Raw genomic sequence first — 25,372 nt, 5'->3', positions numbered from 1 at the left:
AAACAAGTCTTCACATTGAAGATGATTATGTACAGCAGAAATGTTAGAAAAGCTATTTAATTATCACAAAAACAAGTCTTCACATTGAAGATGATTATGTACAGCAGAAATGTTAGACAAGCTATTTAATTATCACAAAAACAAGTCTTCACATTGAAGATGATTATGTACAACAGAAATGTTAGACAAGCTATTTAATTATCACAAAAACAAGTCTTCACATTGAAGATGATTATGTATAGCAGAAATGTTAGTAAAGCAGATCTAAGACTACACCATGTCATTGTTAACAATACATTAGGATGGCATAACCAAATTAAATTAACCAACATTTCTGATATACATAGAATAAGCTCTGGAGCAATGTTGGTTTATTTCTGTTTCGACTTCCTGTGTTTTGGGTGCTATATGTAGATCATATAAATAGGACATTTTCCTTGGTGGTACAGTTTGATATAGTGATGATTTCTCAATAAAAATAGATAATTTTTGAAACACATAAGGAATCACCAGTAGCTATCATTCGATACCCTTATGAAAAAGATAAAGAAATCCAAAAGACCAATATCTTAGGTTTATTACATTTTTACATTATTTTCTATACATATCCATGTATATACAATATAAACAACTTGTATATACATGGATATGTATAGAAAATCTAGGACTTGACAAAAATTCCTGATATTTTCCCAGATGCCATTACATCCAAATAAAATTCCCTGTATTTCCCCTGAATCTGACCAAAATTTTGAATTCCCTGAATTGTCGTTGCATGGAACATTTAAAAATCATTTTCCGTTTTCCCTGTACTGTGGGTAACCTGTTTGGTCTGATTCACTTGAGTTTTCTCGCAATTATAATTATATCTTTGTCATTCACATGAAAATCCAAAATTTGGGCTCTATTCCACGTACTAGAAGTTAAATGGTAATTTTGGTAACCATGGTTTGAAAATTGCTGCCATCATCAAGTTCCATTATTCCAGCAAATAATGTCTATAGAAACCCGATATTTTGGGTGGGTACTTCAGGTTATAAAGGTTTGATGGCAGTACTAAACCAAATAACTTCCGGCTAGGTCAAAGCTCGAGGTGTACCCAACTTTTGATAGAGAAGTGAACACCACAAGTCCTGTTACTGGTGATAAATATAAGTGTGTTGGCTGTAAAAAAAAAAAAGTTTCATCTGGGCAAACAATTTATGCAGTTTTATTTCATCAGTAGCCTTGAGCTTGAAACTAATATGGGGTAGTCATAGACGTCACTCATTATCTCAGAAATGAGCAGATTGACCCCCAAATTTTTCTGATTCACTTTAAGGATGAGGGGTGGTAGTATTTATATCCGTAGCATTTATGTCGATTGATACGATGCAGGTAGGAATTCTAGCCACATATATGACTATTGTCGTCTATGGGATTTGATTTGGTAGAATACACCCCGATATAAAGCAGACTGGTAGTTTTCATACTGAATACTTAAGAGACAACCAATGCCTGTTAAAAAATATCCATGAAAAATATTCATATAGAATATTTTTCATGGATATTTTTTAATTGAACGAGTTTTACTCTGAAGTCGACCAATGTGAGGAACATTTATATTGATATATCAATCGACAATGTCGCCACAAAAGCTACTGTAAAACTGATTACCGATAACATTTTAATGCCACCTTTAACAGTAAAATATGTTATAAGCAGTCCAGGCTACACAAATAATACTTGAAAAGATTTTAATGTTGATGTTCATATGTATTTTCAATTTTTTTTAGGTATGTGGATCATATATACATACCCATTTGTTTGCAGCATGCACTTTTTAAACTGCCAATACAATGTCGTGGTAAAATGAATTTGCAACTACACTATCCTAACGTCTGCAAATTATCAGAATTTCAAAGGCTGTGTCGATAATTAACATCCAAATTACCGCACTAACCTGTCTGGAGTATTGGGTCTCTGTGATGGCCTACTACCACCACCACGACCCCACCCACCAAACCTTGATCCACCACCGGCACCAAGCTGAATGTTGTCATCAGAACTCTGCAAGCAAGGAATGATTTAAAACTGACAGGAAACGTACATCCACAAATACCTTAGTACTGAAGTAACCACTGGGTGCCTGTTGTCAAAAGATTTCCTTTTTTCCCCTTTTTTTTTTTAATAGCAGTCTTACCTTAATGTTTTAAATATGAAGCCATTATATGGATAAATAGATCTGGAATGACCACTGTTGAATTGTTTCAAAATTTCCAAATGAAAAAAATAATAAATTCACATATAAAGATTATTTTCGACAAAATCAATATTACGATATTCAGAAATGTAATTTTAATCATGTAAAAAAAAATCTTTTTTGTTGTTAAAAACGTTATTTTCAATGGATATAAAACTCAGGATAGTCTCTTTAATACTGAATCTGAATGCTCATACTCTTGCTAAATATGGGTGGGACGTAGCCCAGTGGTAAAGCATTCGCTTGATGCGCGGTCGGTCTAGGATCGATCCCTGTCGGTGGGCCCATTCGGCTATTTCTCGTTCCAGTCAGTGCACCACGACTGGTATATCAAAGTCCGTTGTATGTACTAATACTGTCTGTGGGATGGTGCATATAAAAGATCCCTTGCTGCTAATCGAAAAGAGTAGTCCATGAAGTGGCAACAGTGGGTATCCTCTCTCAGTATCTGTGTTGGTCCTTAACCATATATCTGACTCCATATAACTGTAAATAAAAAATGTGTTGATTGCTTCGTTAAAATTTTTTAAATAGTAATTTAAAAAAAAGCTAAGTATATACTCACTTTGTTAATTCTAAGCTTGGACACGTCAATGTTATGTTCAATCTTTCTCATGCCGGCCTTGCTGCTGACAGTGTTCCAGCCATCCTCTCCCATTCCTCCCTGGCCCCCTTGAGATGGTCCACGGGGTGCTAAGAAAATCACACGCAAGGTCAAAATTTCATCAATAAAAAATAAAAAAAGAGAAAAAGGTAAATTGTAGAGAACTTGATATCAGTGTCTTTTTTCATGAATACTTAAACTGACCTCAAACAAATGGAATTTCTACCCTAATATAAGACTATTTCACACCATAAAATTACAGTAAAGTTTCTATTAGTACAAGTGTTTTCGAACTGCTTCTCAAGTTCTAGCATTTGCTTCTAGATGTGAATGTCAGAAACAAAGATTGCTTCCCATTCAACATAATGAATTTTGAGCCTTGTTAACAGTTATTTTTAAAGCTGGTCAGAATAAAGAGAAAATCCATTGCCACCATGATCTTTTATATGCATTTTCCAACAGACTGAACAGTACATACCACAGACGTAGATACCAAATTATGGATCACTGGTTGAAAGCAGTAATTGAAAAATATTATATAATATATATGAGCCTTTACAGTTTAACATCATAATAATGTCATGGATCATTATTTGATTTTGAACACTTTAGTATGAAATTCCTTGCGAGTTATAAGACTGAACATACGTCTATTTCGCTTCATTAGTTGTTGGGCATTAATCTGTGAAATCATATGGCGCTGAATCTCTTCTTGTTTAGCCTCTCGGTGTATCTGCTCGATTGTTTTTGGTCTATTTTCATCTCTTCTTGGCACCCACCGGTTCTATTAAAAAAAAACCCATCTATATATACTGAACAAAATAAGAAACTTCCGCTAACTTTGCTTGTCTGTCCAGACTATCCCAGACATGCTCGATGGGGTTGAGATCAGGACTTTTAACGGGCCAGTCATCAATGAAATCAATGTTATTTGTCCTAAGAAACTTTACAGTGTCTCTAGCTGTATGAGAGGTGGCATTATCATGCTGAAAAATCGAGATGTTGGCGTTGTTATGGAACAGAGGAATGACGTGATGAGCGAGAATGTCATCGCGGTAACATTGAGCATTTAAATTGCCATCAATGACGACTAGTGGTGAACGATAACCATGGGCAATGGCTGCCCAGACCATGACAGAACCCCCACCCCCGAAACGATCTCGTTCAAGAACACAACAGTCAGCATAGCGTTCATTTCTCCTACGGTAGACGCGCACCCTGCCATCACCACGTTGTAAAGAAAATCTGGATTCATCCGAAAAAAGAACGGTATTCCAGCGTCGCCGTATCCAACGAGTATGTACACGTGCCCAATTAAGACGATTTAGACGATGACGTTGCGTTAAAACGCATCCGATGTAAGGACGTCGTGCATGTAAACCGTTCTCCCGCAGATGATTACGAACAGTTTGCCCACTGATTCGGTTATTATGAAGCCCAGGTGTGTTAGCAGCAGTAGCAGTGGCAGTTTGGAATCGATTGCGCAAATGCGTGTTCATGATATAGCGGTCTTGACCTCGCGTTGTAACACCCGGACATCCACAACGTGGCAAGTCGTTGGTGCTTTCTGTCGTTCGAAATCTTACGCGAAGATTTCGTATCGCTCGACTAGAACTCCCAACATGCCTTGCAACGTCTTCTGTCGACATGCCAGCATCAAGCATGCCAATCGCCCGTTCGCGTAAATTATTGGGTATTCTTGGCATACTAAAAATGCTACAATGTAAAAAGCGTTTTCGTTCACTTGACAACAATGTCAGTAAGACAACTAAAACAAATTGACCCAATACTACACGGGACATGTCGAACCATGCATGCACGTGCAAACTGAATTTCACGTTGTTGATGATTAACAGTGCAAAAATAATCGATAAAATTCATGAATACTGATAATACAGCTCAAGGCTAATACTACCTATATAATTTCATTACACAATAAATTCTTTAACACAACAAATACTATATGTACAAATCGGAAGTTTCTTTTTTTGTTCAGTATACATGTAATATAATATAATGAACACATTCAGAGGATTTTCATAGAATTAGTCCAATAATCTAGGCTTGTGGAAATTCATTCCACAACAGGGAGGAAGGAAATTATTTATTTAACGACTCACTAAACCCGCTGTTGCCATTCATGGGCTACTCTTGTCGATTAGCAGCAAGGTCATTCCACAAAAGGTCATTCCCTTTATGTTTTTCCTTCAAATACAATTTATACAACTGAGGCTACATCAAATAATTAAAATTTTATGACATCAACACCAGCAACGTAAACATTCTGAGTGCATTCACAAAGCTCTATTTGAATTACAAATCAAACTGGAAATATTATTTTCATATAACTGAAAGTGAATCTTACTCCTCTCAATTCAATGACATCTTGTAACATGAATCTGCATCGGGATGAGACTTTCTTCTCTGCTACAATTTTTGACATCTGTGAGAAATACTGATCCATCCTTGGCTGCAAGTGAAGAAAATACCTTTAGTACAAATTCTTCTTTCATAGAACTAGATTTTGCTGCATCAAGTCTGCACAAAAGTTTATTTTGTTTAACGACACACCACTAGAGCACAATGATTGATTTAATATTGGATGTCAAACATTTGGTAATTATGACAGTCTTAGAGAGGAAACCTGCTACATTTTTCCATTAGTAGCAAGGGATCTTTTATATGCACCATTCTACAGACAGGATAGCACATACCATGGCCTTTGATATACCAGTTGTGGTGCACTGGCTGGAATGAGAAATAGCCCAATGGGCCCACCGCCGGGAATCAGTCACAAACGACCACACATCAAGCGAGTGCTTTACCACTGGGCTAGTCCATAATACTTCATCCCAAATAAACAAGATTACCATAAAGGTACAAATTCTTATAGATTAATGAAAACTGGGCTCTTGTAATAATTTATGTTAGAAACTTGTTTTAATCCATTAAGTTAATAAAAGTAATATGGCTACCTTAGTATTTACAGATAAGCTATATATATTACATATATTTATTACCCTCCTGGTGAAGATATAGCGGTGTCGTACAAATTTCGTACGCACCACCAGGTGCGTATTACAAACTGTATTTTGACTTGACAACAGGGAACAGAGTCAATTTCAGTTGGTTGGACAGCGACCTAATTAGCATAACGGGACTATTTTTTTTATTCATAATTAATGTAAGGTCAGTAATTTCCCACAACTTTTACTACAAATGTCATTCACCGATTCATCAATGTCATTCATTAAAAGTTGATGTAAACTGGACCGCGCGAGAAATATTTTTAAATAAAAAATAAAAATAAAATAATGAACAGAACAATAATTAAACAGTTATTTATTATGTGGATTTTTGATCAACAAATTGTTATTGTCAGTTGTGATTTGTGAATTCATCATTATTAAGGTCGACAACAGTCACTTTTTGGACCCTTGTTTTGGCTTCATACACAATAAATGAAACATATCCAACGTTAATTTTTTCATATGATATATTTGACAAAAGGTACTTTTTATCTTTTAAACTAAACTTAATATTTTGTGCAGAATTATGAAAAATTAAAAAATACCAACCTATAAACAACGTTGTCTGCTTGTTGTAGAAATTTAACAGGGGTCAAGGTTAGTAGACCAGTTTTTATTTTAATGTGGCGAAGCATTGTAATAATATAGCTAATTTTGAATTAGAATGACGTCAGAATTCCAATGACGTCACTTTGCACCTCCTTACAATAACCATAAATTGGGTACATGATGTTTCCGTTTTAAGAATGCTGGAACAAATCCAATGCAAAATTCCTATTGATTTGGGGTTTTTTTTAACATTACTGATGCACCTGAATGTGTTTGAAGGAAATTCTGTGATTAAAAAATTGTACCTTTTTATGAAATAAGGATTCAAGTGAAATTACAGTAAGATATGCTATATTTATTGTATACAAAGCCAGTCGTTGACCTTAAAGTGATAACTGCAAAAACACTTGTTATTCTCTTATTGGTTGGATTTTTGGTCAACAAATTGTTATTGTCAGTTGTGATTTGTGAATTCACCATTATTAGCATAACCAGTGGCGTAACGGGAACATTTATTTCTTGGGGGCGTTTTGTTAAAATATGGAATTATGCTTTAGTTTCACCCATTTTTCACCCAATATGAAAATAAACATATACATGTGTATTTATGCATGTACCTTACAGTTTTCTTTAAATTAAAAAAAGAAACCCGATGTAAATTTACGGGGAAGTACGTCTACACCACTCCCCTAAAAACGTCACTGAGAAGTAGCGGAAGTACAACAAACTATTTCTCAATGCGGCGGCACGTAGTCATGCACCGGCTAGTTATGCAAATTGACATCCGGTCTTGAAATGCGAAATTGATTGATTGATTGATTGATTTTTCATAATTTGCGTGATTTAAAGGAGGGTAATAAAGTAAAATACCACACTCGTTTTCGCTAGATATAATTTTTACGAAACTCGTGAACTTCCCAAACATATCTGACTGAACGAAAGTGAGGTCAGATATGTTTGGGAAGTTCACAAGTTTCGTAAAAATGATATCTAGCGAAAACGAGTATAGTATTCTATATATATATATATATATATATATGTATATAAACAAACCCTTACCCAAAAGCATCTTATAAAGTATTAGCATATAAAATTCAACAAAAAATATTGTTCTAGAGTCATAACATTATATGTAGGGACTCAATCAAAATGCCAACACATACCTTGACCTTTTCCGATTCCAATTCTTTTTCTATTGTTGTGAGAAGTCGACATAAACACTCTAGATTTTCCTCATCTCGAGATCGTAGCAGTTTAAAGACACAGTCGTGCATAATATTTTCAGTCAGCATTTTTAATTTAAATAATTCACCAACAAACCTGAAAATAACAGTTGCAAAAGTATTAAATAAGCAAACGATTGAAACAAAACAGGTTTTTTTTTATATTTAAAAAAACAAGAAGCAGCATTTTAGATGCAAAAAAAGTAAAGTTTGTTTTATTTAACGACGCCACTAGAGCACATTGATTTTTAATCTTATCATCGGCTATTGGATGTCAAACATATGGTCATTCTGACACTGTTTTTAGAGGAAACCCGCTGTCGCCACATAGGCTACTCTTTTTTATGACAGGCAGCAAGGGATCTTTTATTTGCGCTTCCCACAGGCAGGATAGCACAAACCATTGCCTTTGTTGAACCAGTTATGGATCACTGGTCGGTGCAAGTGGTTTACACCTATCCATTGAGCCTTGCGGAGCACTCACTCAGGGTTTAGAGTCGGTATCTGGATTAAAAATCGCATGCCTCGACTGGGATCCGAACCCAGTACCTACCAGCCTGTAGACCGATGGCCTGCCACGACACCACCGAGGCTGGTCATTTTAGATGCAATACATAATTTTAGTTTGGAACTGATAAAAATTGCGGATCTTTTACAAGCAATATCAACAGAACAGTATCCATTTCCAGTTGTCATGTACAAATTGGAAAAAAAAATAAGAAAAAAAATAGAAAATCAAAGTTAAAAGTTTTGTTTTGTTTAACAACACCACTAGAGCACTTTGATTTATTAATTGTCAGCTATTGTCATCAAACATTTGTCAAAGGAAACCCTCAACATTATCAAAATTAGCAGCAAGTGATCTTTCATATGCCTTTGATATACCAGTTGTGGGGCACCGGTGGCGACAAAGAAAAGCTTAATCACTGAACAGGTCCACAAAAAGGGTTCAACCCATCCACCTGAGATTAGACCCCGACCCTTGAATGGAATCATTCTTAAATGTATATAGCTCAGGCATGTTCTTTTAGAAAACCATTTTTTGACATCATACTCAAGAAAAAGCACTCCTCTAGGTGTCAAGCCTTGGGTTTTTTCAAAACTAGAATCATAAAACCATAATGGCTTACATGTTATGTACTTTATTGTGAAAAGATAAATCAATCTACTTAAGTTGGGTTATTAAAAAAATTAAGATTAACAAACAGAGAGCCGAACATTTGCATGGTGAAAAACTTCCTTCTACTGACTCATTCATTGCATACAAAGCTAAAAACAAGCCAATTTTGTCATATACCGTTGTAAGAATTGTTAAGAAAACCTGCCTAATATTTCCTATAGACCTTCTCCTAGCTTCTCTTGATTCGAATTCCAATTCTTCTTTTAGCTGTGCCTTTTTCTCTTCCTGTAATGAAAGAACACAATATTTTAAATTGCCAAAACAATTTACTATAGTGTATTTTCTTGTGTAAAAACTGAAATTTACCCTTCAGTAAATTCAAACATTCAAACTTAAATGTATGTGTATTCAGATTTCATTACGCTATATGCAATAAAAAATGTAATATGCTTGCATACCGGTAAGTAGATATCTTGTCACATAAAAAGATATGAAGGTCAGTCACACAAATTTTAATAAAAAAATGTTTTTAATGACATATTTATGTAACAATGCATTCAAGACTTTTGTAATGGTTACATGTCATCAAGATAAATGGTTAAGAACGACATAATACGAGTGGAAACCCGCTGCCACCACTCCATGTGACACACAGTCACACTAAAGTGGCGTAGTGAAGTTTAAAAAAAAAATTGTTATTCACATCAACTACATATTGTGAGACTCACTAGTGTTGGTGTAGTTGATATATATATTTAAATGACTATCTACATAAAACTAAATATTGTGAGACTCACAGACTCTGCTTTATCAAGCTCTTTCCTCTTCTTGTCAAGAATAACTTGGTCATCTTGGTCTCGCTCAAATTCTCTCTGACATCTCGTCAGCAGTATCACACGGAAATTTACAGATTCACCTGGTTTGCTTTCAGATGGCACTTTCAACTGAAACAATGAAAGTGAAAAGAATGTGTACTATTCTTTTTTGTAAAATTTCATTTATAAAACTGCTTAGAAAAGTTCAATTACTACTAAACAATTCTTAAGTAGTATAATATAATGCAAAAGAAAATTTTAAAAAGAAACTTTTTAACAATAAAATCCCAAACAAGGCAATGGTTGGAAAATAAAATCCAGTGAGTTTACCCAGGGAAATAAGTTACATAAAACAACAAACAAACATCAAACTAAATATTAAGCACCTGTCCTGAATGGATAAAATTTAAAAAAGAAAAAAGTACTTGGAAAAGAATAATTTCACCAGTTAATAAAACTATTTTTAAAAAGATTGCCTTCGTTTTAGGATTTATAAATGACGACCCTTTATTGGAACATATGTTAACAGAATAATAACATACGAGACACTATTTACAACTTTATATATAATGATTTAACATCAAAGATATTGCTGTACAAACTGAGAGAAGCATCAACATTTCTCAAATGGTGTATGCATTTATTCCCCTTATCTTGTAATTATTTCTTCAAAATTAACCTTTCTCTATATTGTTTTCTGAATATCAAGGCTTGAAATTCAGTGAGCAGGGTTGAAAATTAGCAGTCGCCTGCTTAGGGCGACAAAGAATTTTAGAAAGGTAGTCTGTTGGTTGACCATCGATTTTAGGGTCTGGTGAGTGTGGTACCAGATAAAAAAGAAAAGACACTGAAACTGAATCGAATGTGACAAAACACACCACCACTGTGTTGGCGAGAACTACAAGTGCTCAATCTACAATGCCAGACTCAGTTTTTGTGGCTTTGGGCTGGGTCCTTCTAAAAATATGGGGCGGGATGTAGCCCAGTGGTACAGCGTTCGCTCAACTGGAACATATGTTAACAGAATAATGAAACTTGTCAGTAGAACATGTTACATTACCAAAACTACAGATATTAATGTTTGAACTTGTGTAAACATAACTCACCATTAATAAATATTTGCACATATTTGCATATGCCACACTAAAACCAGGTTGACTAATTGCCTGAAAAAGAAATATTTAAAAGGGATAACATACAACACTATTTACAACTTTATAATGATTTAACATCAAAGATATTGCTGTACAAACTCACAGAAGCAGCAACATTTCTCAAATAATGTATGCATTTATTTTCCTTATCTTGTAATTATTTCTTCAAAATTAACCTTTCTTTATATTGTTTTCTGAATATCAAGGCATAATATTCAGTGAGCAGGGTTGAAAATTAGCAGTCACCTGGTCGCCCGTGGCGACCTTTATTGGCTTAGGGTGACAAAGAATTTTAGAAAGGTAGTCTGTTAGTCGACCATCGATTTGAGGGTCTGGCGAGTGTGGTAAAAAAGAAAAGACACTGAAACTGAAATGAATGTGACAAAACACACCGCCACTGCGCGAACTACAGAAGCAAAAGACATACATGTAGAACATGTTCTATATTTTGACAACGCCAGACTCAGCTTTTGTGGTTTTGGGCTGGGTCTTTCTAAAAATAGAGCTCAAAATTCTTCAAAAAAAGTAGAGGAACTCTAATAAGAATTTACAATTGCCAAAATTGTAAGGTATATTAGCTGTAGGGAATGGTTTTATGATAATAGTGAATTAATTGGGCAAACATTACAGCCGGTAGTTCAGTATTACAGTAGGTTTTATGACCACCAAAGATCTTGAAGGAGATTGGGCTCAGAAGTGAAATTTGAAAGTTAATGGGGGTTTTTGTCAGTAAATCACAAATCCAAACAATAAAAATTACTAAAACCAAAACAATAACATCTGTATGATTAACAGAATGAAAAAGATTGACAAAAATAATGTTCCATAGTGATTAATCGACCTTCCTGGAAATTGTCAAAATCGAGAATGACACCCCATGCACGTGCACATGCAAACCAGTCTTTGGTTTTTGAAAATTATAGGCGAGTGGAAAATTGCTCACCTTAATATGCTACGGCGAGTAAAAAATCACTCACAACAATAAATAAAATAGCCAGTGCAGCTCTGATTGACTGGAACGTCTACAAAATTGTCTATTTGTTCAACAAAGAGAAATACCAGTTTAACGACTGCATGGAAGCGACTGCCATGTTTTTAATTTTTATTGTTTTAATAAAAAGACCTTCCTATCAGCTAAATGAGTTATGAAAACTGTTGATTTTTGTAAACAGTGGAAATAAATATACCCATCTATTTTACGTGTGCCGTTAGTTGAGTGTAATGTGCACTGTTTTTCACAATCGTCAGATTGAAATTACGTGTGCTGTACGAGCGCAATCGCACCCACGCACCTTAAAAAGCAAGGTCTGGCAAACTATGGAATGTGTTTCAGTCTAATAGTTGATATTAACATTAATATTTCAGGTTCCCCTACTTTTTTTGAAGAGTATATTTTTTTAAATCTGGAAGTCGTCTGCTTATTGAAATGGACTGGATACCCCATAATTATCCAGGGCATTTAGATTATGGTAGCCCCACTCCCATGGCTAGTGATATTCAATGTTGGGCTAGTAAATAACTACTATTGCCATGCCCGACAGCTAGTGAAAACCAATTTGTGAAATGTTGCAGTTAAGTCTATTTTGTAAATATGAATATCCTGACCCACCCCCCACTCCAACTCCCAGTGTTAGTGTTTTTAACCTCTATCTCCCTCTTTGGGTGGCATATATGATTATTTCTATTATTTAGTAAAAATGTATTCACTTAAAGGCGCTCAATCACGGATTTAGTGGGCCTTATTTCTCTAAATATGGATTATAAATGGAAATTACATTCATTTGGAATACCAAACCTAGTTATTGTATAATCAAAATTTTTTAATTGAACTACGATCGAGGGAATTCCATGACATGCTTCATTTTTAAAATTTGGAACTCTTCTTGTGAAAAGTCATAAAAATATGGCAAAACAGACTTGTTGTATATACGACAACCATATAATGTATTTTAGCATATTATATAAACGACCGCCGTGTATAGAGACTTGGCAAATGAAGGCCAACTACATAAAAAATAATTTTAAGAAATATTATTTCATGATGAAAATAACTGCGAATACGCTGAAATAAAATAATAAACAGTCAGAACATGAACTCACCATTTATTATTATTATTATTATTATTATTGTTATTATTATTATTATTATCAGGCACATGTGCATGGAATTTAGCAGGGGAGAGAGTCTAGACGGTTGCAACGCTATAGTGCTTGGTTCGAAAGCGTCACAAATGTGGCATACAACCAACCAGTAATGTTTCGTTAAACGTTTGCAAATTATTTTAACTGATTCGCAAAGTGGTTATTCGGTTTAATGTACAGCGTAAAAAAACCCCCTAAAAAACAACAACAACAAAAAAACCAACAGTATAGGGGCCTACTGTCGCATGTTTTGCCGTCCAAAGGTTGGCTTAATTATTACTTAACCCAGCTGAATCCAGTTCTACGTGCAGGGTCAAGTCCAGCCTGCCATTTGTGCATGTCTGCACGCACGTTAATCTTGCATTTTTATAGCCAACCCCCCCCTCCGATAAAACACCACCTCTCCACCCCAAAAAGGTAGTAGTAGGATAATAATAATAATAATACACTATTATTATTATTATTATTATTACATGTATTATAATGTTGGTAAAATCACTTGGTGGTGGGGTGGGAGGGGGCGGTTGTTACAGAAACATTACATAAATTTAGAGGGGGACCTAGGAGTGGTCTCAGGGTTACTGGTATAAATTTTTTTATTATTTTGAGTTTTATTGCCCCTTGCAATTTTGCGCATTTGAAATATGACTAAATACAGCAAAATAACCTTTTAGTCATATTTATTTGCGGTAAAATTACCTTTTTAAAAATACACGCAAGGAGCCTCAAAATTGCAATCAGTGAAAAATTATTAAGTTCAAGCCCTGTTGTTAGTTTGTGTACTGTCAGAAGTTAGTTTCTCTTTCAAATAATCTACCTCAGCAGTGCTGATAATTTGTAATTTTTATTTTTATTTATTTATTTATTATTATTAATTTTTTTGTTAGTACTGTAGGGGCAATATTACGCTATTCATACGTCTATGGAAAATGTACACAAAAGGGTCCACTAGATTCATATACTTTTAAAATGTTACAATTCCTATCCCAAGTCAGCTGTCATGGCATATTTTGCATAAAATGAATTTGACAAGGTGGAAAATGAAGGTGTTTGTGATCCAGATGAATTTACCTATAGATGCAAAGGCCTAATTAGTCAAGATTGTCGACGTTTAACATGCTTCTGTTACTAAAATAAATTAATGTATAAGCTTATTATCATTCTAAGAAAGAAAGAAATGTTTTATTTAATGACGCACTCAACACATTTTATTTACGGTTATATGGTGTCAGACATATGGTTAAGGAACACACAAATTTTGAGAGGAAACCCGCTGTCGCCACTACATGGGCTACTCTTTCCGATTAGCAGCAAGGGATCTTTTATTTGCGCTTCCCACAGGCAGGATAGCATAAACCATGGCCTTTGTTGAACCAGTTATGGATTACTGGTCGGTGCAAGTGGTTTATGTGACTCTAAATTACACGTCACACCTCTGCTCTCCAAATAGCCGTTATTTTTCTCTGAATTATGAACCGTCGACATAATTCAATTATTTTTATAAAAATATCAATAATAAGTGGAATATGCTGGTTATGTAGATGGTTCAATAAAGTACTTTTAGGTACAAATCAAATATATATATTGTCATATGATACGTTGGGTCAATAATTAGGTCAACCATCCATGATTGAGCGCCTTTAAAGTAAAGGCCAGACTCGGGATAGGCGTGTTCGAAACCTTAGTGGTATATGGACACGTTTAACTAGTTACTAAGCTAAGTTAAAGTAAAGTAAGGCTAGCGAATTTTTAATCGTGGCTATTAAATTTTTAAAATCACTTATTCCATGGCTAGTTGATTTAAAAAAAATTCTAGAAGCCCTCAGTTATCTAGCAGAGCTACTAGCTTTTTGACAATTGTTATTCAATATTACGGTAAAAAGGAATCATATTTAATTAGCTTACATTATTCCTGGACAATATCAATATCTATCATGTAGTTTTAACTCATACTAACAACAGCACATGCGCGCAGATAAAAATGTCAATTAAATTTTCCAGTACTACAGGGCTTATTCCAAAGGTCAGTTAATTGATTGTCGTTGTCGGTATTGTTTTAAGTTTAAGCGATTTGCCTGAAATAAGAACAGCTTAGATCTAAAGTGACACCAAGACTTTCATGATGACATAAGCGATCAAATATTATTGTAATAAACAATAAGTATGTTTTTATACTTTGTAATATGATACATCATATATTTTGGTAAAATGGGGGAGGGGGGGGGGGGTGTTTGGAGGGGGGTTTTTTTTTTTTTTGTCACAGATTTATTTTTCTTTCAATATTTATTTTATTAGTAGCCTACTAGCACTTAATATATCCAAATTAAACATGTGCGTGCTTCGTCTGTAGGACATGCAGCCACTCCCGAGGAAATGTTATCCATCTTGCATCGGCAAAAAATTTATTTCATCCCTCTGGCATTGCCACAGAGGACTGCCATCCCAGACTAGTTTATATACCAAAGCATGCACAGTTCTACCTTTATTCTCTTTGTACTGCATTATTTATTTATTTTTACTTCAGAGACAATGCAAGTCAAGCTGCATACCTTGGCTGTTCTAGCATTTTGTCTTCACCCCTGTATTAAAATGAGATTTAATATGCATAATTTAATGGTAATTTGTAAACAAACATTTTTATTTGTGCTGGATTTCTTTTTTTCAAAAAGTGTTATTTGAGTTATGGGTTTAAAACTTTTTAACACATTTTTATATGACTTTTAACTTTATTCATTATGAAGTTACATGCCAATTCCTTTTGAAGCAAACGGTTTGTATACGATGAACACATGGTTATTATTCAACAAAGAACATTCTAGTTTTGAATTTGGCTGTACAGTTAAATTTGAATGTGAATATTGGAGGGCCACTTGAATTTGAGAAGGGCCAATAAGATTTTTCTTCAACTGGCCGTGCTGGCGACCATGGTTTTCATGTTAATTTTCAACCCTGAGTGAGGCAATTCTAGCTTATGGTAATCAAGCCTATAAGCAGCTTTTACTTTCGATTTTAATATATTATACAATTATAATGAGATTTTTGTTAGACTAGGTTAATTTTGTTGTCATTGAATATCCATACATATTTTAAGAATATTGTCAATAAAATTTTTTTTACAGTACTCCTCCCCATTCACACACACACATGGTTGCTATGAAATTCTTCAAGGCTTGCAATTATTTTTCACCCACTTCGATAAAGAAAAGATGACAAAATATAAATACGTGTTCAAATATAAGATCAGTAACTCCCTTGAGCCTCTCCTCTGTATCAATTGTAAGTCCATGCATCTGTTGTAGAAGTGTCTGGAACTTCTGTGGTGTAAGCTTGTTTAGAATACTCTTCAGCTTCTTATTCAGCATCTGAAATATTAAAATTAAAAAATAAATAAAAACAGTCATAATGTTATTAAATCACTCGGATGTATTAACTACAGTACCCAAGTATTATTGATTCTCGAAAACTGTTTACACAATGCGCATTTGTTTATTGTTCTCATTTCTTTGTTCAAGTAAATTGAAAGCTATTAATTAATGCATATGGGTGTATACTACCAAATCAAATCCCATAGACGACAATGGTAACATATGTGGCTAAAACTCCTACCTGCAACGTATTAACCGACATAAACGCCACGGATATAAATACTACCACCCCTTACACTTAAAGTGAATCAGAAAAAAATGGGGGTCAAGCTGCTCGTTTCCGAGATAACGGGTAGCGTCTATGACTACCCTAGTTTCACACAAAATTCGAGTACTTTTTTTTACAGGTACCCCATACATGTTTCAAGCACAAGGCTACTTGACACATTGGTACTAGATGAAATAAAATTGCACATTTTTTTTACCCAGATGAAACTATTATTTTTTACAACCAACACACTCACATTTATAACCAATCACAGGACTTGTGGTGTTCACTTCTCTATGAAAAGTTCGGTGCACCTCGAACTTTGACCCAGCCGGAAGTTATTTGGTTTAGTACTACCATATAGGTAATAAATATCTATACACCTTTAAGAGTTTTGTTTGATTTTCTTCTAATGTCTTAAATTTAGCATCATGAAATATTAGCATTTTGTAAGGCCTCGCTAAATTTATTTTATGCTCGCTAACATTTCCTAATTTACAGTATGTGTGAATAAAGGCATGTTTTGTACATATGGTTATACATATTTTAAATGATGTAATAATGGCTGTTAAGTGACAATTTGTCACCCCGGCACGATTTGTCACCCGAGAGAGGGTGACAAATGGTGCAGCATGTGTGCATTTTTCTCTCCCTGTTGACAAATCGTGCAGGTGTGTGTACCTTATTTTTGTAGACCTTTAATATCAAAGTCCATTTGTTCAAATCATGATTATGCTAAAAAATTTAATAAAAAAGAAAGAATAATGTTCTATTTGACGCATTCAACAATGTATTTAATTACATTTATATTGTGTCGGGTAGGATCGATCCATACAAAAGTAAAGTTTATTTTATTTAACACTAGAACACATTGATTTTTATCTTATTATCGGTTATTGGACATCAAACATATGGTCATTCTGACACAATTCCATAGAGGAAACCCGCTGCCGCAACATAGGCTACTCTTTCCGATAAGCAGCAAGGGTTTTTTTATATGCACTTTCCTATAGACAGGACAGCACATACCACAGCCTTTGATGGACCAGTTATGGACCACTGGTTAGAATGGAAAATAGCCCAAACTGCAAATGGGTCCACTGAGCAGGATCGCTCCAATGACCGATCGCTTCACAGGCGGACACGCTACTGATTGAGCTAAGTCCCGCTCTTCCATCCCATATGGTGCCAGTGACTGATCTACCGAATACTGTGGTATGTGATATCCTGTCTATGGAAAAGACCTCTTGCTGCCAGTGGAAAATTGTAGAGGGTTTCCTTACAAGACTATGTCCGAATTACCAAATGTGTGAAAACTGATATCCGATAATTAATTAATCACCTCTAGTGGTATTGTTAAAGTATCACTGCACCAAATCAACTAAAACTGGCAATAATGTTAGAAATTTGTAATAGAAGTATTAGATGCAGCGTATTAAGCCACTGGGAGTATATGCACAATTCATGTAGCACCTCCTATTCAATATTCTCTAGATTGTAGCTCTAAATGAAATTTCATTCCACCTATCGGAGCACTAAACAATGTTTTAAATTCGGATGTATTTATTACTGTATTAATCACACCCAAAAGTTGCCGTGTTTCACTAATGCAGATTTAAAAAAATTAAACTACAAAGTTGTGACCTATATAAAGACTCGCATCAATAAAAAAAGAGTAAAGTTTGTTTTATTTAACGACGCCACTAGAGCACATTGATTTTTATCTGATCATCGGCTACGACAAACATATGGTCATTCTTACAAATTTCTTTAGAGCAAACCCGCTGTCACCACATAGGCTATACTCTTTTCGATATGCAGCAAGGGGTATTTTATATGTACTTTCCCACAGACAGGACAGCACATACCACGGCCTTTGACAAACCAGTTATGGACCACTGGATGGAACAGAAAATAGCCCAAACTGCAAATGGGTCCACTGAGAAGGATCCGAAAGATACTGCCTAATTACAACACATTATACACATTTACCACTGAGCAGAAGGTAAAAAATAGTCACACTTTCAACAGTACGAAGTGTAACTTTATTAAGTATGCTAAAAAATGACTGAAATTAACTGTGAAGAAAGCACGGTTTTAAACGGGTCAAGCTAAATTTAGCATTGTAAACCTTTCAATGGTTTTGATTTTAATTGTTTTTCTTTTTGATTTGGGGCTACAGGTAGAGGACCGAACAATAGAATTCCGACTTTCAATAAAGAAATTTATATAGTGGAATATTTAAAATTAAAATTAACTGTCAAGTAATTTGGAATCACAATCATTTGTTTAAATCCTCCACCAATTGGTCTAGATGTGAAATTAAAGAGAAAAAAAAGTTTTTTATTTTGTATTTTATTAATAACAAAATGTATTTTTCTCTTTCTTCTCATATGGCTTTCCACATATTAACAGTTGGGTTTTTGGGGGTTTGTTTGTTTTGTTTTTTGTTTGCAAATGTATGATTTGCAACATCTGTTGCTACCATAATCAACGCCTAAACCACATATGTAAACTTCTGTGGTGGTCTTCTTGTAAATACAACCAGCCATTAAACCATCTGGGGTTATTCATGATCCTCCTAATTTCTAGTGCCAAGCCACTGCTTCGTCCTGCTGCTCTTACCAACTGCCTGACACTAATGATGTTAGGAACAACTGGAAGCATGGAATAATTAATATGAAGTCTGGGAAATGGAATTTCGGATACCACAGACCTGAAATGGTTGCTTGGGCTTCCTGTCTCTGTACAATTTGTCAACTCAAAAGGATGTTCGTACATCCACTGCTCAGATACATCCCATGCTTGATTCACGAATGACTGCCCAGTCGAGATAGGGCTTCGTCCGGTTTTTAGCCGAGGTACCCATTTTAACAGCTCTAGTTCAACATCCTGTGTAATACTCACACTCATATAATGTTCTCCCATTTTCAGGCAGATAGCCAAGTGTCAGCAAGAAAGAGTGCTCGTTGTAATATCCAGTGGGTGATATTAAAATGGTATGGGCTGGTCAATCGGATGAGAGTATCAAAAAATGTATATTATATTCTCGAGCTAGTGCCATCAGTGTAACATGGTCACCATAAGTCGTACTTTTCTGCATATCTTTGAGGTATTGCTCGATGGTCCCAACAACAAATAGTCCGTACATGTCACAAAATCTTTGTATATGATCCACTGCATTCTGACAAAGGGTTGCTGCAGTCCGGTGGATTCCGTACAATGATTTTCCACTGAAGCAAACTGGCAACTTCCAGGGTTATCTGTCAGGTTTAATAACACATCAATCGTGTGAGTTTTACTCAAATTGTTAACTCTGTCCGCATGTGTCAGTGTGATCAGATATTTCTTTTTGTGAAAATCTTTCTTCAGCTCCGAGTTCAACGTTCGTTTTGCCAGCAGTTTCTTTTGTTGTTCTTTTTTCTGCTGTTGTGCTTGTTATGTCCGTGACAGACAGCCACTGACATACTTCTTCATTATCTGGTTTCTTATATTTGACCAGATATTTACTCTTCTGGAGATTTCTATCCTGGACCATACCTGTCAAAACAAATCATCGGTGCGGAATCCGTTTAGAATTTCTTGCAGGATAACGGAGAAGAATCTTCTCTCCAATATTATAGATTGAAGTGTGAGTGCTTCGAGAACAGGTTCTGATCATTATGTCACTCGAATGCTGCGAGGCTTGTTTAACAGAGTCTTGTAAGGACTTACATGTTCTATTGGTGAAAACCTGTACCGGAGTCTTGTACCCGAGCACTTCTTTTGGAATGGAGTTTATGCTTTCTTGAATTTGAAAGAGATTCTTCGCCCAGTTGAAGCTCTTTTTCTTTAGGATTCTGTATTGTATTTTTATTCGAACTTCCCGGTGGGACCTTTCACATTTCCCTTGAGATTGCAGGTGATAAGGGCAGCTTTGGATAATTTGGATTCCTATCTAGTGTAAAAGTTTTTCCACTTTTCCACGAAACTCCATGCCTTGGTCGCACTGGATTATTTTCGGGGTTCCATGCTCTGCGAAGATTTTTTGCAAGACTGTTGCTATTTTCAAGGATTTTTTCCTGACCAGTGGTCTGAGAAAAATAAATTGCGAAAATGTGTCGATGATTGACAGGATATACTTTTGAATTTTCCCATGATATATGACTTTGCCCTTGCTCATATCAATTAAATCGATTTGCCATCGTTCATTTACAGCATCAGATGTCACTGGTTTAGGTGGCACAGTATTAGTAAACTTAGGAAACGTCTTTTGGTATGTCTTTGATTGTTTCTGGATTTCCTGTATGACACACTGGCAAAGCCATCACGAAGCTGGTGCCAGATTGTTCTTGAGCCGCATCTGTAATTTTTTCGAAAATTTGTTTTTACTAAGGTGGACATCTCATTTCTCACTACAACTGGTTTCTCACTGAAACATAGTTTTATTTCTAAAATACTGTCTCCTAGTGTTGACTTGCACCCTTGTGAGTTCTTTCTTTGGGATTTTAAATGTGCTTTGTACAAGCTGAAAAATAGTATCGTACTGCTCCTTTTTGAAACTGTGTAAGAATAGATGAGGTCGACACTTCAAACGCAGCATATTCACGCACGTGCACCTCCATAATATATGTATGTATGTATATGTATGTATTCATGTATGAATATCTATATATTGTATGTATGTCGAGGTTGACTATTACATACATAGATATTAACGCACTGGCGCAGGGGATAATTAAATCCTTTCTGGCCTCACAAATTGTCCCATGCCGTTGCTGGGACTCGAACCTGTGGCACCGATTCGCCCGCAAATTGCAAGACTAACCACAATACGCTCTGAGCTATCGAAGCTTCCATAAAAAGGAAGCTCTTTTAACTCAACCATATGCATGGGGCCTACAATCTACGTGGTCGATCCAGCTTACGTGCATGTATGTATGTATGTATGTTTGTATGTATTGATGTATGAATATCTATATACTGTATGTATGTCGAGGTTGACTATTATATACATAGATATTAACGCACTGGCGCAGGGGATAATTAAATCCTTTCTGGCCTCACAAATTGTCCCATGCCGTTGCTGGGACTCGAACCTGTGGCACCGATTCGCCCGCAAATTGCAAGACTAACCACGATACGCTCTGAGCTATCGAAGCTTCCATAAAAAGGAAGCTCTTTAACTCAACCATATGCATGGGGCCTACAATCTACGCGGTCGATCCCGCTTACGTGCATGAAACAGTGGGCAGACCTGGCACTGGCTAATATGTATTGATGTATGAATATCTATATACTGTATGTATGTCGAGGTTGACTATTACATACATAGATATTAACGCACTGGCGCAGGGGATAATTAAATCCTTTCTGGCCTCACAAATTGTCCCATGCCGTTGCTGGGACTCGAACCTGTGGCACCGATTCGCCCACAAATTGCAAGACTAACCACGATACGCTCTGAGCTATCGAAGCTTCCATAAAAAGGAAGCTCTTTAACTCAACCATATGCATGGGGCCTACAATCTACGCGGTCGATCCCGCTTACGTGCATGAAACAGTGGGCAGACCTGGCACTTTGTATGTATGTATGTATGTATGTATGTATGTATGTATGTATGTGTGTGTATGTATGTATGTATGTATGTATTTTTATATTTTAAATATCTCTGTTGTATGTATGTCGGGTTTTGACTTAAACATACATATATTCAATGACGCACTGGCACAGGGGATATTAAAATCCTTTATTGCCTTCACAAATTTCCTCATGCCGTTACCAAGACCCGAACCTGTGGCACCCAATCGCCCACAACTGTTGGGCCAGAATGCTACCAATCAGACCAACTACGTTCCACAAAAATAGAACGATCGTTAGTCGACAGTATTCGTACCTGTCCAACAACCACACGGTTCTAAGGCTCCATGGCTTGGCAAAGTTTGACTTACATGCAGATGTGGACAGACCTGGCACTGGCTATATATGTATTTTTATATTTTGAATATCTTTATTGTATGTATGTCGGGTTTTGACTTAAACATACATCCACATGTATATTCAATGACGCACTGGCACAGGGGATATTAAAATCCTTTATTGCCTTCACAAATTTCCTCATGCCATTACCGAGACCCAAACCTGTGGCACCCAATCGCCTGCAATTGTTGGGCCGGAACGCTACCAATGTATGTACATGTATGTATGTATGTATTGTGACAACCGAGCATCTGAATGTTTTGTGAATGGTTGTAATAAACTCCCAAATAACTATAGAAGGCAAAGATGACACAACAAATTTGTAAAGTTCAATCATTTATTATGTAACAATACGGGTAAATAGTTTTCCAACAGTCTTAATAAAATGCTTCTTGCATTTCACTATATTATTTGTATATCAATCAGTATTTGCTATCAACAAGTACTTTCAAGTCATACACATTGACCAGTTATGTCATTAAATGTTACTAAAACCAACATTGTCTCAGCTATATGTATTCATTAAGGTAAGTAGTATTCAGGTTACCTATTTTATCATTAAACTACATTATGCAACTACACAACTATTTCCATTATAACTAATTGCTATTTACTTATACTTTAACTTCAGATGTGCTAGTTTACTACATTGCTTTATCTTTAATACTGCAGTTCACTACACTATCTCTAATACTATCTCTCACTACTTCCTACTACTTCGGTACTATATTTCTCTACTCAGAGTGGCACTACATCACTCTCTGTCACTTCAATACTATAATAACTACACAGGGTGGCACTACATCACCCTCAACTACTACTTCAACACTATAAACTACACAGGGTGGCACTACATCACCCTCAACTACCACTTAAACACTATAAACTCAGTAGGGTGTCACTACATCACCCACAACTACTTCAACTATATTTCACCTATCACTCTTCACTACTTCTATTCTATCTTCTCTTATACAAAGTGTGAACTACCTCAGTTTTCACTACTTCAGCAATATATTAAACTACACTTTAACTTCTATTCCAATACTTCTCACTCTTCACTACTTCTATTCTATCTTCTCTTATACACCGAGTGAACTACCTCACTTTTCACTACTTCAGCAATATATTAAACTACACTTTAACTTCTATTCCAATACTTCTCACTCTTCACTACTTCTATTCTATCTTCTCTTATACACCGAGTGAACTACCTCACTTTTCACTACTTCAGCAATATATTAAACTACACTTTAACTTCTATTCCAATACGTCTCACTCTTCACTACTTCTATTCTATCTTCTCTTATACACCGAGTGAACTACCTCACTTTTCACTACTTCAGCAATATATTAAACTACACTTTAACTTCTATTCCAATACTTCTCACTCTTCACTACTTCTATTCTATCTTCTCTTATACACCGAGTGAACTACCTCACTTTTCACTACTTCAGCAATATATTAAACTACACTTTAACTTCTATTCCAATACTTCTCACTCTTCACTACTTCTATTCTATCTTCTCTTATACACCGAGTGAACTACCTCACTTTTCACTACTTCAGCAATATATTAAACTACACTTTAACTTCTATTCCAATACTTCTCACTCTTCACTACTTCTATTCTATCTTCTCTTATACACCGAGTGAACTACCTCACTTTTCACTACTTCAGCAATATATTAAACTACACTTTAACTTCTATTTCAATACGTCTCACTCTTCACTACTTCTATTCTATCTTCTCTTATACACCGAGTGAACTACCTCACTTTTCACTACTTCAGCAATATATTAAACTACACTTTAACTTCTATTTCAATACTTCTCACTCTTCACTACTTCTATTCTATCTTCTCATATACACCGAGTGAACTACCTCACTTTTCACTACTTCAGCAATATATTAAACTACACTTTAACTTCTATTTCACTACTTCTCACTCTTCACTACTTCTATTCTATCTTCTCATATACACCGAGTGAACTACCTCACTTTTCACTACTTCAGCAATATATTAAACTACACTTTAACTTCTATTTCACTACTTCTCACTCTTCACTACTTCTATTCTATCTTCTCATATACACCGAGTGAACTACCTCACTTTTCACTACTTCAGCAATATATTAAACTACACTTTAACTTCTATTCCAATACTTCTCACTCTTCACTACTTCTATTCTATCTTCTCTTATACACCGAGTGAACTACCTCACTTTTCACTACTTCAGCAATATATTAAACTAGACTTAACTTCTATTCCAATACTTCTCACTCTTCACTACTTCTATTCTATCTTCTCTTATACACCGAGTGAACTACCTCACTTTTCACTACTTCAGCAATATTAAACTAGACTTAACTTCTATTTCAATATTTCTAACTCAACAGACTACATATTCCTACCTCAGAATGATATCACCTATGTTTTAAAGGAAGGGACAATCAAGGCATTTGACCTGGTATGCATATTCAACAATATATAATACACATTATTGCTTAATATCAACAAGTATAATCGTATAGTTAATTAATAAAACAGTTAAATGTGACGGCTAATATATATATATAACGGGCGCAGTAATTTTGTATCATCCCAGTGAATATGCCCTCTGGCGAGCTGGTGGTTACGTAATACCGAACGTGTCACATCTGGAATTAGTCTTCGAACTGAAGAAACAAAACATACCTGATTTTTGCGGATGCATCGCAATATTCTGTAATAATAGTCATCCCAGTAAGCCAGCAACAATTATATATTTATTTTTAATACAAAATAAACCACCATTGTCAAAGTGTTGAAATAACTGTATTATTGTTTGTACATAAATTAACCCACGTACTGAAATAATAATCCGAGTATTTTCTTAGTTAATTGGTCTTTTCTTTCT

General features: G+C 35.3%; 1 protein-coding gene across 1 annotated transcript in view; it reads right to left on the bottom strand.

Annotated features, from left to right (window-relative positions):
* Nucleotides 1-25,372, bottom strand: part of LOC121389989 (eukaryotic translation initiation factor 4 gamma 1-like) — a 65,459-nt gene that overhangs the window by 17,319 nt on the left and 22,768 nt on the right. The window contains 9 exon segments of the mRNA XM_041521680.1: nt 1,943-2,049; nt 2,808-2,935; nt 3,495-3,630; nt 5,212-5,316; nt 7,588-7,744; nt 8,973-9,052; nt 9,565-9,711; nt 10,689-10,748; nt 16,103-16,240. Coding sequence (XP_041377614.1) covers nt 1,943-2,049; nt 2,808-2,935; nt 3,495-3,630; nt 5,212-5,316; nt 7,588-7,744; nt 8,973-9,052; nt 9,565-9,711; nt 10,689-10,748; nt 16,103-16,240 — 1,058 coding nt within the window.

Source organism: Gigantopelta aegis, chromosome 15 (genome assembly GCF_016097555.1).
Source record: "Gigantopelta aegis isolate Gae_Host chromosome 15, Gae_host_genome, whole genome shotgun sequence".
In the NCBI taxonomy this organism is placed as follows: Eukaryota; Metazoa; Mollusca; class Gastropoda; order Neomphalida; family Peltospiridae; genus Gigantopelta; species Gigantopelta aegis.
The sequence above is the reverse complement of the archived record's forward strand: the minus strand, read 5'-3'. Positions and strand labels throughout refer to the sequence as shown.